Source organism: Barbus barbus (genome assembly GCF_936440315.1).
Source record: "Barbus barbus genome assembly, chromosome: 42".
NCBI lineage: Eukaryota > Metazoa > Chordata > Actinopteri > Cypriniformes > Cyprinidae > Barbus > Barbus barbus.
This window is the reverse complement of record NC_136720.1, coordinates 26914849-26929097: the sequence shown is the minus strand read 5'-3', so window position 1 is coordinate 26929097 and position 14249 is coordinate 26914849. Positions and strand designations below refer to the sequence as shown.

The window sequence follows — 14249 nt, the reverse complement described above, 5'->3', positions numbered from 1 at the left end:
AAAGGCGCGTTTCCCTGGAATGTGCTGCTATGCAGGGTCGTAAAAGTCTTTGGTTCGAAAAGTCTGGAAATTGTCTTTAGTTCGAGTCGATTGTAAAAACGTCATCCTCGATATCGTCCTTTGAATTTACTGCGACTTAATGGAGCTGGCAGTTAGGGAGGGTTTTTCTGTGGAGTTTCTCCAAATGACAAGGGCTCTCAAAAACCCAAAATATATGTTTTTCTGGTCTCAGGAGATTTAAGGGAGGGCCGTCCAGGAGGCGTCAAGTGGTCTGGAAATTATGTGTGTGTCCAAGAAAGAATTCTTCCTACACATGTATAAAGAAGCCTACATATAATTAGATATGTTATTTTCAGGGTGGGTGAAAATTTGTTAAAATTGATAATAAAGTAGAATTAGAGGTCCAATTATATAAATATATATATAATTAGAGGTCCAAACAACAAATCACCTGATCTATGCTTATATAAACGGTGATTATTGTGTCTCACCTTGTGTTTGGAGGCATGGCACACTTGGTACTGCTTGAAGACATTGTGGCGCGTGCTCGAAGGAGAGAGCGCGTCTTTAGAGAGTGCACAGATATGTTTGCTGAGAGTAACGAATGGCTGTTCAGTCGCTTGTAATAGCACATTTTTTCTGGCTTCCATCTCCGACAGCAAAACCTCAAGTTCATTATCGTTAAAGTTCTTTTTCTTTGTCTTATGTTTCGGTGCCATAATTGTCTTTCTCTGGACGAGTGCCGCTTTGCGGAAAGCCCTTATATGGAGCTGGTTTGGGCGTGTATTATGCTAATCACTAACCTCGTGCACGCGGGCGCTCATTTAGAAGACTCCAAATTCACTAACAGAAGAACGAGTTTAAGAACAAGCTCATGCGTGTACGCACGTGTTGTGAATTAGGCGGAAAGTTTTCGTGAGAAGTTCAAATGTGCGTATAGATACGAAAAATATACACAATTATTAGTGAATGAGACCCATTATTTTGTGTATTTGGTGTAATGCAATGTGTTTATGTGGTTTAAAGTTAAAAAACACATTATTTTCCACATACTGTACATTATCGTTGCTCCTCTAAGCCCAGCCTTTCTGAAACGAGTCGATTTTTACAAAGCTCATCGTTCTGAGAAGCGAGGCGTGCTCTGATTGGCTAGCTATCCGGTGCGTTGTGATTGGCTGAATACCGCAAGCGTGAGACGGAAATGTTATGTTACCTCACCGTATTGTGATGCCATGTCCCGGTGCGACGAGACTAAAACAATAAAACCCATTATAAATGAGGCATTTGATGCATCCAGTGGGGACATAATTACTGATTATAATGACTTATACTGTCTTTATAAACATTACCATGTCTGTATTTGTGACCGGAGAAATGACAAACAAGCACTACTCTACACCGCTCAAAACTCCTGTTTGAATCATCAGTAGCAGAAACATACTTACAGGCTGAGAGTCAGAAGCGCCAGACTATCCTCGCAAAGTTGGAATTGCCCCACTTTATAGAAACAGCCTTTGAGCAGCCAGCATTGTAGGATACTCTCCCAGCTTCAGGAAATAGTCCTCCGTAAAATGTGCTGCACACACTCCATGAAGTAAGTCTGTGTATTGTTCCAAAATGAATCGGTTTAGCTGAATGAATTGGTTGAATGAATCATTCAATGACTCATTTAGAAATTATGTAATTTCTATCAGAAATGAATTGCTCGAATGCATGATTCAGTGAGTCAATCATAAAGGTTTGTCGCCATTGGTCATTTGTCGCCAGCTACTGGTCTAATGAAGTTATCTGCAGAAAGAGTCACTGCAAAATCCTCCTACTAATACATGTTGTGTGTGTATGTGTGTGGATGTTATCCCGTTCAGTTGGTCCATAACACCCTTTCTGCCTATTTCCATAATTATGGTAATGCCACAGATGGCGAGCGTCTCAGACAGTCAATTTCTCTGTTTACAGCAGCATTCGTGTGTGTGTGTGTTTGCAGTAATGTGAGTGACAAACTTCATCATCTGTATCTTCACACTGTCAGATCAGTGTGTGTGTGTGTGTGTTTGAGCCCCTCCAGATGCAGATCATTTTAGCTTTACCTCAATCTCACTCACTATATCAAGTTCAAGTTCAAGTTTATTTGTATAGCGCTTTTTACGATACAAATAGTTGCAAAGCAGCTCTAAAGGAAATTAAGTTTCCACAATATATTTATATATTGCAGAACCTTAATATATTTAACTTATGGCACAATTTGTTAATTCTGTATGTTGTCTGAGCGTTGGCATCCTCTGAGGTCCTCTGAGGGGTTGGCATTATCTTTTCTCAGGTGTTCGGTCATCTCAGATCATTTAAGGGTTGGATCCAGACTGAAGCTTCTGTCATTCCTAGTTACCACGGGATGTTAATCAACAGAGAAACAAATAGAGACATAATTAGCATAGCTGCTGTTCCATCTAAGCAAAAATGATTTGTTCAACCCAAGCTAAAGAATAATAATAATGTACATTTGATCAGATATAACTGCAGTACAAGATTATAAGATGCATTATGTGAATGCTTGGCTAAAGAGATGTGTCTTTAATCTAGATTTAAACAGAGAGAGTGTGTCTGAACCCCGAACGTTATCAGGAAGGCTATTCCAGAGTTTGGGAGCCAAATGTGAAAAAGCTCTACCTCCTTTAGTGGACTTTGCTATCCTAGGTACTACCAAAAGTCCAGAGTTTTGTGACCTTAGGGAGCGGGTTGGATTGTAGCGTGGTAGAAGACAAGATAGGTGCGCAGGTGCTAAACCATTTAGGGCCTTATAGGCAAGTAATAATATTTAGTAAATGATACGGAACTGAATAGGTAGCCAGTGCAGAGACTGTAAAATTGGGGTAATATGATCATATTTTCTTGACCTGGTAAGAACTCTAGCCGCTGTATTTTGGACTATCTGTAGCTTGTTTATTGAAGATGCAGGACAACCAGCTAGCAGTGCATTACAATAGTCCAGTCTAGAGGTCATGAATGCATGAACTAGCTTTTCTGCATCAGAAACCCTTCCGTCTCTGTGTGTGTGATCTCAGTGTGTCTCTCAGTGAATCAAAGGCCTCTTTCAGTCTCTCTGTCTCCATAAAACACCGAACACGTCCTCAGCTGCAGGACAAACCTTGAGATGATTTAGTCTAGTGAAGCGCTGAATCATGTGGAAATGTCTAGGTCATGTTTCACTTCAAAATCCAAAGAGAAAAAATAATGCCTTTTTATTGCTTCAACATCAACAGAAAGGCATTCATGGCTGAAAAATGGACAAAAACAGAAATTATAAGTACATTGTCACATGCATTATGTATTGAGGACAATACATTTCAATAATTTTGCTTTGTGACAGAAAATACTGTTAATGTTTTTTATTTTTCATGTCAGTGAAGTGCATGCAATAACCCATTATAAATCCCATGATATCATAAATGACATAAATAAATACATAAATTAAAAACTAAAAACTTGGTGTTACTGCAAAATCAATGCAGATTCATGAATTAAACAACAAATACCTCCAGTACAATTGTATTTCATCTTTTTTGGGGCATTACAGTAGTTACAATGAGATTTGCAAGACATACTAATGTTCCTAAAAATGTATTTTCTTTATGCCAAATATATTTTTATTATATAACTAATTTATATAATAATTTAAAATGATAATACACAAATTGTTTTTGTTTTTATTATATTTCTGTAAAAACAAAAAAGAAGTTAAACAGAACAAATTATTGGAGTATGTTTTACAAAAAGAAAATTGTACTTCAAATTAATTCAATGTGCCATTTCTTTGTAATTGCAAACATCTTTTTGTATTACAAGTTTTCTAAAATGTTAGGCTTAAATATGCAAATGAGGCTTTATTTAATGAAATATACACTAATGTGCATAATTTTCTAGCACAAAAATCTGAACACTGGATGAAGTCGGTTTCAAAATTCTTGTTTAATTTTCTTGACATATTGGAGTCAAATGTTTTTACAGAGGGATCTCATTTTTGTCAGTCCATAATTCAGAAAATACTGACAGAAAACAATATATTTTCACATTTTTGGGGGGAATGAAATGTATATAATCAAGCAAATAGCATATAAACAAATCCCTCAGTAAAAACCTTCAGGATATAGACTATAGGAATAAAAATGTAAAGTTTGGTGTGCTGCAGAAGTGGAGATTTATGGCTCAGTGTTGGAGAGAAAAACTCATTCTGGCCTTTAAAAATATGTATTGTAATTGAAAACTATTGCCACAAATAGATAAAGTGCAATAAAAGAAACACAGTGTCTATAGGATGCTTTCTTTCCACTAGCCTGAAAAAAAAAACACAAAAAGCCCAAAATCTCAAACTAGACAGGTGCATTAAAAAACAGCGCAGTGTCTCCCATTAAAATATAATTAGTTATTAATACAAAGCATGTTCTCTTAAGCAAAATCTCTTCACTCCTGTTGAACCTGGATGAGTTCATGGCGTCAAAAATCATGAAAAATAGATTGCAGAGGTCATGTGATGATAAATAAATAAAGAGGAGGATGAATAAAACCGAGCGGCGCGTCTCTGTCCGTGGTGCTGAACTCACTCAACGCTGGAACGGAATCTGCACGGTACTTCACGGAATATTTCCATGCTAAATCATGGTAACAGCACGGTAACGTGCTCCAGACGACTACTTGTTGGCACTTGCGTTTAGCGCGGCGAGATTCCGCTCGAGTCTGACGCGTTGTGTGTGACGCGCTCATCTGAATGAACGCGCCCCCCCCCCCCCCCCCCCCCCCCGCGCCGCGCACAGACTCCCGAGCAGTCTCCGTGATTCTCCGTTAGATCCGGTGCAGTGCAGTATCGCGGATTCACACACGCATCCGTGAACCGGAGAGTAGCGCGCGGACCGCGGACGGTCATGCCGTGATGCTGTGACGCGCGCGGACGCGTCAGCCGTGTTCGTGAAAATGAGGATGATGATGAGGATGATGATGATGGTGGTGGTGGTGTTACCGGGGCTCGTGATCAAACTGACGGTGCTGATGTTCGTCGCCGGTTCGAGCGGGATGCCGCACGTGCTGAGATTCGGTGAGAGATGATCGATTATTTATTTGATTGATTCATTGACTCTGATTCATTCATGTGTGTGTGTGTGTGTGTGTGCGTGTGTGTGTGTGTGTGTGTGTGTGTGAGATCAGGCCTGGCGGAATCACATCTGTGAACTGAAGATCGATAATCAGCTGCGATGTGGTCAAACATGTCTCAAATGCTTATAAAACTACCATCATTGCAGTCACAGACGGATGCATTGTCCATTTTGAGATCACTGACACTTTATTTAGTGTGAGTCACTTCCAGATTTGTGACTTTTGCCCACATATATCTATTTTTGAACATGCATGCACAGTGTTTTGGTTATGACTTTTTTTTTTTTTTGGCATGCACATGGTAAGTAGATTCAATATGTTTATTGCAAGAAGAAAAATACACAAATTAATTTATGCAATAATACAGTAACCATTTATACAATAATAACTTTAAAAAAGTAAAATTATTAGAAATTAAATTTGCATACAGTTATAAAAGCTAATAATTGGAAATTAAATGTATTTAAGTAAATGTAAAAAATGTTTTAAAAATTAAATGTATTTGATATAGATAAGTAAAAAAAGACATTTAAACATTGTAAATGTAACAAATAATTAGAAATTAAATATGCATGTACATTTAAAAACAAATTAAAAAAACGAAAATACCATTTAAATAAATAATAAATGTAATGAGTACAAAATAATTACACCGTAAATCAGCGTTTTATACAATAACACAATGTAAAATAATAAATAAAATGATTACAAATTCAAGTAATAGATAACTAGAAATTAAATCTGCATTTAAATAAATTTTAAAACTAAAAAGTACCAAATAAATTTGCATTTAAATGAATAACAAATGTAATATTTAAATCAATATTAAATGTAATAAGCACAAAACAAATAGAAAATAAATGTATTTTATTAAATTATTTTAATAAAATAATAAATGTATTTTAAAAATTACAATTTAAATTAAATTCACAACTTAGATAGAAACTAGCTAATGACACAAACATACAGAAGGAAAAAGCTGCTTTTTAATCCCATTGTTGTAAGAACAAGTGTATTTTCAATGCAAAATACAGCTTTGTGGCCAGTAAAGGCACGTTATATACATACAGAAAGAGTTTCTAATGGTAAAAACTGCAGAGTTTCACTGTTTACAGTCTGCATATGAATAAATATGAAAACATTGTTTATGCATTGTGTTCATTTAGTGAAAAAGTCTTGAAAATGCACCTCAATTATTTTAAACTATTACTGTATTTTCACTCTTGCATGAAACATTGTGACTCTATCAGTCCTGTACATGTCCAAAAAACCCCAAACACTTTGTGTCCAGAAGTAAACACAGTGAGCAAGTGTGAGATGTCTGAAACACAGCGTGTGGTCAGCAAAGGTCAATTTCGCATGATGAACGGCTGCTTTTATGAAGTTTGTGTGATCTTGCTGGATCTGTGATGCTCATAAACACGTCGCTGACTCGTCTTCATCAGTCTTCAGCGTCACAGGGCTTCATTAGTGTGTGTGTGTGTGTGTGTGTGTGTGTTTAAGAGTCGACGCGCGTCCGCTCTGCTATGAGCCTCTATGGAAGCACAGATGCATGTGTGAAGAAGAGCATCTTTGTTCATCATCAGCCTCATACATGCATCAGACGGACACTCGTTTACAGTCAGCACTGCTAGAGACTGATCACTAACTACTCACTTAACTGATGCTTCATCAGAGTTTATTACAAATGAAGCAGCTGAATTAATCTTCATATGGATATATTGATATGCAATCATAAAGATTTTCAATCATAAAAGTGACTTTTATTTGTTCTTACATTTATTTAAATGCATATTTAATTTCTCTTTATTATTAAATTCAAATACAAATTTAATTTGTAGTATTTTTAAGTTATTATTGTATAAAATAAATTATTACTGTTATTGTATAAATTATTATTATAATTTTTTTTGCATGCATGCACATGGCAAGTATATTCAAAATGTTTATCGGAAGAAGGAAAATTAGACATTAAATAATAAATGTAATAAAAAATAATTAGAGATTAAATATACTTTAAATAATGTATGTAAGCTTTTAATCAATAATTAAAAAAAGGAAAATAATAATTGGACATTAAACTTGGCATTTATGAACATAATAAATGTAATTAACAAGTACGTTAATATTTACTGAACATTCAAAATATTTCTGTATTGCTGTAATTCTCTACTTTAAATTAAAATGTATAAATAAATCATTTGAAATTAAAGTGGCATTTAATTTAATAATACCTGTAATTAAAAAATAACAATTTAAAAGTATATGTCAAGTGGATTCAAAATTGTTATTGCAACAAGGAAAATACAGTAATAATTTATACAATAACTTTAAAATATTTTTTTTTATTAAAATTGGATATGAATTTAATTATAAATAATGAGAAATTAAATATGCATTTAAATCAGTGTAAAAACAAATAATTAAATAATTTCATTTAAATAATAAATAAGATTGAAAATAAAAATAAATGTGATAATTAAAAATATTAGAAATTAAATGAGCATTTAATTAAATAATATATGTAATTTAAAACTAAATTAAAATTTTACTTGAACTTGCAGTTTAGATGGAAACAGTTAATGACATAAATATACAAAAGAATATAATGGCATGCTTGTAAGGACAGTTTAATTTTGCATTTACAGTCAGAAGGTTCAGAACTACTAACGAGTCTCTTAACCGATGCTTTATTATTGACTTTATTATTAATGAAGGAGCTGGAGGAGTGAGTTAGTGCTTTATACCAGGATTCAGCTCAAGGATGTGAATCTTAACGAACACCTTTAATTAATTATGAATCACACCTGCATTGTGTTTGTATCTGAAGAGGGTTTGTGATCATTCTGGCAGACGTTTGCCTAAAAGAGTCATCTGACACTTCTGATGAACGGTCCTTATGTGTTCAGAACAATGATTCAATAATTCATTTCCTCTGTTATGACTCAGAAATGTTGACTGATGGTGTTTCCGTCAAACATATTAGTAGATATATGCATATTTGTAAATATAGGCTAGTTAAACTTCTATACCTAATCTTGTTGGACACATAGTTTTCATATTAATTTTAGTTACATTTGAGTCATTTTGTTGTTTTTAATCACTTTTATTAGTTATTTGATTTTTTAAAATAATTTTAACGTTTAATATATTTTATATCAGTTTGATTTGTTTTAGTTTTTATTTATTCCCACTTAGTAAATTTAGTGCTTCAACTTTCCAATTTTTTTATTGTATTTTTTAATCTAATGTTTATATTTTATTTATGTTTTCAATTAACTCAAATGTTTTAGATACCCGCAAAAAATCTTGTTTTCTAGTATAAATATCTAAACATTTATTTTGCAAGTAAAATGACTTAAGATATTAAGTCTTGTTTTCTAAAAAAAAAAAAAAAAAAAAAAGTATCACAATGTTGTTAGTTTTTGCTTAAAACAAGCAAAAATATCTGCCAATGGGGTAAGAAAATAATCTTGATTCAAAGGCTAAACAAGATTATTTGTTTTACCCCATTGGCAGATATTATTGCTTGTTTTAAGCAAAAACTAACAACATTTTGATCATTGTTTCAGAAAACAGCACATAATATCTTAAAATCATTTTACTTGCAAAATAAATGCATCTTGATTCAAGAATTGTTAGATATTTATACTAGAAAACAAGACAAAAATACTAAGATGATGATTTTATTTAGTAAGATTTCTTAAAGGGGTCATATAATGTTGCTAAAAAGAACATTATTTTGTGTATTTGGTGTAATGCAATGTTTATGTGATTTAAGGTTCAAAAAACACATTATTTTCCACATACTGTACTTTATTGTTGCTCCTCTATGCTCCGCCTTTATGAAACACGTTGATTTTTACAAACCTCATCGTTCTGAGAAGTGAGGTGTGCTCTGATTGGCCAGCTATCCGGTGCGTTGTGATTGGCCGAATACCTCAAGCGTGTGATGGAAATGTTACGCCCCTCACCGTATTGTGATGCCGTGTCCCGGTGCGACGAGACTAAAACAATAAAACCCATTATATAAACGAGGCATTTGTTGCATCCAGTGGGGACATAATTACTGATTATAATGACTTCTACTGTGTTTTTACTCTTTACCATGTCTGCATTTGTGATCGGAGAAACGACAAACAAGCACTACTCTACACCGCTCAAAACTCCTGTTTGAATCGTCAGTGGCAGAAACATACTTACAGGCTGAGAGTCAGAAGCGTCAGACTGTCCTTGTAAAGCTGGAATTGCCCCACTTTATAGAAACAGCCTTTGTGCAGCCAGCATTGTAGGCTATTCTCCCAGCTTCAGGAAATAGTCCTCCGTAAAATGCGCTGCGCACACTCTAATATTTGGTTTGAACTGTTCTGGAACAGTGTTGTAAATACAACTTAACCACTGATTTCTAGTTGTGTCCTCTTTTGGAAGCCCAAACAAAGTACTTTCCCTTTCAAAAACGAAACACAGGACATGACGCCAGCGGCAGCAACAACACTACAGCCAGAATAATAGCTCTGCCTTCTTTCTTTGCGTAAACATTTGGGTGGTGTTATGCAAATCTCCCCACACAGTGATGTAGACATGTGGGGGCGTGTTTGAATGAGCCGTTTTAGGAGGGCGTGGACAAGTCTTAACTTTTATAAAGAATATCTCTTTGGTTTTGAAACTTCAGTCTTTGCAACTTCAAGGATCTTATATATGCATGAATAGCTTGTAACACTCCAAAGAGAAAGGGAAACTTGAAATCGCATCATATGACCCCTTTAAGGATTTGTTTAATGAGATCTTATCCAAAAAGTGTTAGGATTTTATCTTGTAACTTTTTTCAAATTTTTCAACTTTTTCGACTGATAATGCATTGATGTTGTGTGAGAGAGACTCGTGCAGAAATCAAGACAGAAGAGCCCAACAGCACTCACAGAAAGTTATAGATGCATACTGCATTTTAACGCATAGATGCATAAAAATAAAAGAGATATTCATAAATATGATTTAGGTAAACAACATTAGATGACCAAGATGTTATCAACAAGATTGACACTGTCACACTGATTTTATACATTCAATAAACAAGAAGTTCAAATTGAGTGACTTACATTTTAAACACAATACTGACTGTTTTTTCTCAATTTCGCAAATAAAAATCGTTCCAATCAAAGCCACCGCTGAACAGCGCTGTTTCGTTATTGAATGAAATCCATGTTTTTGAACAAATCAAGTGAGTCAATGATTCAGTAACCCATTCATAAAGACAGCAGTCACTTGCCTCGTTTCTGAATGAATCAGTCGTTTGAACGAATCGGTTGAATGAATGACTCACTCATTCAAAAGATATTTGCCGCCACCTACTGGTTTGGTTTCATATTTAAAAGTATCACTGCATATTCTCCAACATTAATTATTTGTATGTTCAAAAAAATTATTTAAAACATTAATTATGCATTTGAAATTTTGCGGTGTAAATGCATTTATGGCACCTCAGCTTCATCAAACAGTGTGTGTAAATACATCTAATGCACTGGAAAGATGGAGTTTGTTGATGCTGATTTAATTTGAATGGTAACAACCATATAGTGTCTTATTATTCTAACTCAATTAATTGAAACAATGTAAGAATCTGATGTGAAAGATGACATTTAATTAATGTTAGGGGGAAAAAATGACCATTTATAAACAGTGGGAAATGACGGGGTTTCTCGTTTATAGTTAATTGTTATTTCTACCTCTTTGCAGTCAAAGAGCACTTTATTTTGAGAGTTGTTTAAGTGAGAGCACATCTGTAACTTAGTCCAGATGGAGTTAATAGTAATGATTAATAATTAATTTTATTATGTACATTTTTTGCATTAAAATGTGTATAGATTTTTGTTTTGTATATGCTGTCAATTCTAACAGAGAAAATCGGTATCGGCAAAAATCGGTATCGGCCAGGAAAATTGCAATCGGTGCATCTATAATTTAATTATTTAAAATAGATTTTTTTTAATCATAACAAATTGGTTGAAAATAAATAGACATCTGCTGAGCCATTTTAGAGCAAATATATATCAATATCCATCAATGCCCTTTCCCAATGTGAGGGAAACATGAAATATCATCACTGATGCTGCGTCCCAATTCACATACCATCCGTCCTAAATAGTATGCGAAAATAGAATTAGCGTGTCTCAAATCATAGTATGTTGATGAGTATCCCAAAGATTCCTGGATGGATTTCTACTTCCAATTAGAATTCGAAGAGCAGATAGATGCATTGCACACATTAACGGCTAATTTGTTTAGAACTACAATCACGCATTAAAAGTATGGTAGGAAATTCAATGAAACGAAATATGAATGATGTGAATATGTGACAAGATGATTGACAGGGCAGTTTAAACAGTGACAGAATCCACGTAACTAAGCAACAGAGCTAAAGACGCAGTTATGACAAAGTAGTGTGTCCCAAAGCTGGCTTACTATTCTCAAAAGTATGTACTTTTTCTTCAAAAGAGAAAAAGAAAAAAAAGAGTACATACTTTTAGAACATAGTAAGCAAATTGGGACGCAGCATGAGTCACAATTCATAAGTTCTGAAGGACCTGTGACTTCTGTTTACTTATCACCATGACGATAGGGTGTTTCCAGGGTGTTGCTATGCAGCTGATAAGGTGTTCTGAATCACGCTCATTGTTCTGTGGTTGCTAGGATGCCGTGGATCGTTGCTATAGTGATGACTGGCTCATTAATCAGTGTTGAAGCTCAGCTGATTAACAGGACCTCGTTATTGTTTGTCTGAGTGTTTCTTAATTCATATCATCATCATCTGATGCATGATTTGTGAAACTGTCACGGTTATTGATTAATCGTCTGATCACGGTTATTTGTAATTTTCACAACAATAAAGTATATCATCTGGGCCTATTTCATTGTCATTTTTATTATTTATTATATAGGATTGCAAATAAAAGATAATGCAGTCCAAATGGATCAAAATGAAGGTTTGAGGATTTGATCAGACTTCATATATTATATAATGTATTATTAATTTTTATCGAAACAAAGTAAATCATCTGGACCTATTTCATTATAATTTTTATTATTATATACAACCCCAAGTAAAATAAATAAATACATTAATCATTCATAAATTTGTCAAAATTAAAGTTTGTGGGTTTAATCAGACCATATTGCTTTATTACATTGTAAAAATATTATTAATTTTCACAGCAAAAGTAAATTATTTTATTATTTTTCAATGATAAAAATTATATTTTATATATATATTTTTTTCAGACAGTGAAGTATATTATATTATGCAGTATATTATATTATAAAAAATATATATATATTAATTTTCATAGGTTTAATCAGACTGCTTTATAATAGAAATAATAAAAAATATATTTTTACAGGTTTTGCCAGACTGCATTATTTTATATTATACTATAAAAAAATAAATATTTAAATATTAATTTTCACAGGTTTACTCAGACAGCATTATATTATATTACATTACATTATATTATAAATTATATATATATATATATATATATATATATATATATATATAATATTATAAATTCTTAAAGCAATACAGTAAACCATCTGGGCCTTTTTTTTTATATATATAATTTTAATTATTTTGTCCTATATGATTGCAAGTAAAAACTAATAATATACAATCCCAAGTAAAATAAATAAATAAATAAATCATAAATTAGTCAAAATAAAGATTTGTGGGTTTGTAAAAATATTATACATTGTATAAATATTATAAATTTTCACAGCAAAAGTAAATTATTTTATTATTTTACAATGATACAAATTATATTATTAAATTTTTTCAGACTGCAGTATATTATATTATAAAAAAAATAATAATTAAATATTAATTTTCATAGGTTCAATCCAACTGCTTTATAATATAAATAATGAAATATGAATTTTCACAGATTTTGTCAGACTGCATTATTTTATATTATACTATAAAAATAAAAATATTAATTTTCACAGGTTTATTCAGAAAACATTATATTACATTATATTATATTACATTATATTATAAATACCAAAATATTTAAACATTATTCACTCTTAAAGCAATAAAGTAAACCATCTGGGCCTATTTTTTATAATTTTAATTATTTTGTTCTATATGATAAAAACTAGTAAAAAACTAATAATGCATTATGATGACATGAAGAAAACAGATTTCAATCATGAATTGCAGTCAGACTGCAGTCTCCTGTGGTTTTACAGATGTGTGTCGTTGTATTTTGTTGTTTTTTGGCTGCACATGTTAAATGGGTTCAGTTTTGTGTGTGCATCACGCTTCACGATGCCTAGCGATGCTGTAAATCCAGACGGATCTCCTGCAGATCTTCAGGTGTTTTGATGAAGGCTTCTGTGAGACCCCGCTCTTTCAGGACCAAACGTGTGATAAACCACACTTAAACGAGAACAAACCGCCTCAAAGCTCTGTGTCAGATGCCAGAAACGGCACGACTATTTTCTCTGGCAGTAAATTGCACCTTTCACGGTTTAAAAATACAAGCAGAGCTTTCAAGAACAAAGCAGAAATCCATTAGCTATTAGCATGCGCGGCACACACGAGTCAGAGAGACGAGTGAAGATGGATTGATTCGCTGCTTCCAGCCACACACACACACACACTCACACACACACACACTCACACACACTCACACACTCACACACTCACACACACACACACACACACACACACACTCACACACACACACACACTCACACACACACACACACACACTCACACACACACACACACTCACACACACACACACACACTCACACACACACACACACACACACACACATACACACACACATACACACACACTCACACACACTCACACACACACACACACACACACACACACACACACACACACACACACACACACACTCACACACACTCACACACACACACTCACACACACACACACACACACACACACACACTCACACACACACCAGGAAATTCTACAACATAATTCATTTTAAGCATGTTACATTTAAAAAGAAAATTTGACTGACACCCCATAACATATTTTTTGTATTTACTGTAATTTATGCTTTTAATAAATTCA

The 14249-nt window shown here is 33.6% G+C and overlaps 1 protein-coding gene across 1 annotated transcript in view; it reads left to right on the top strand.

Moving 5' to 3' along the window:
- Positions 1-5061: 5061 nt before the first annotated feature.
- LOC306861187 (glutamate receptor ionotropic, kainate 2-like) overlaps positions 5062-14249 on the top strand; it is a gene marked incomplete at both ends in the record, with an annotated part of 66564 nt that continues 57376 nt past the window's right edge. The window contains one exon of the mRNA XM_079403323.1: positions 5062-5083. Within this exon, the coding sequence (XP_079259449.1) occupies positions 5062-5083 (22 nt within the window). The remainder of the gene's footprint in view (positions 5084-14249) is intronic.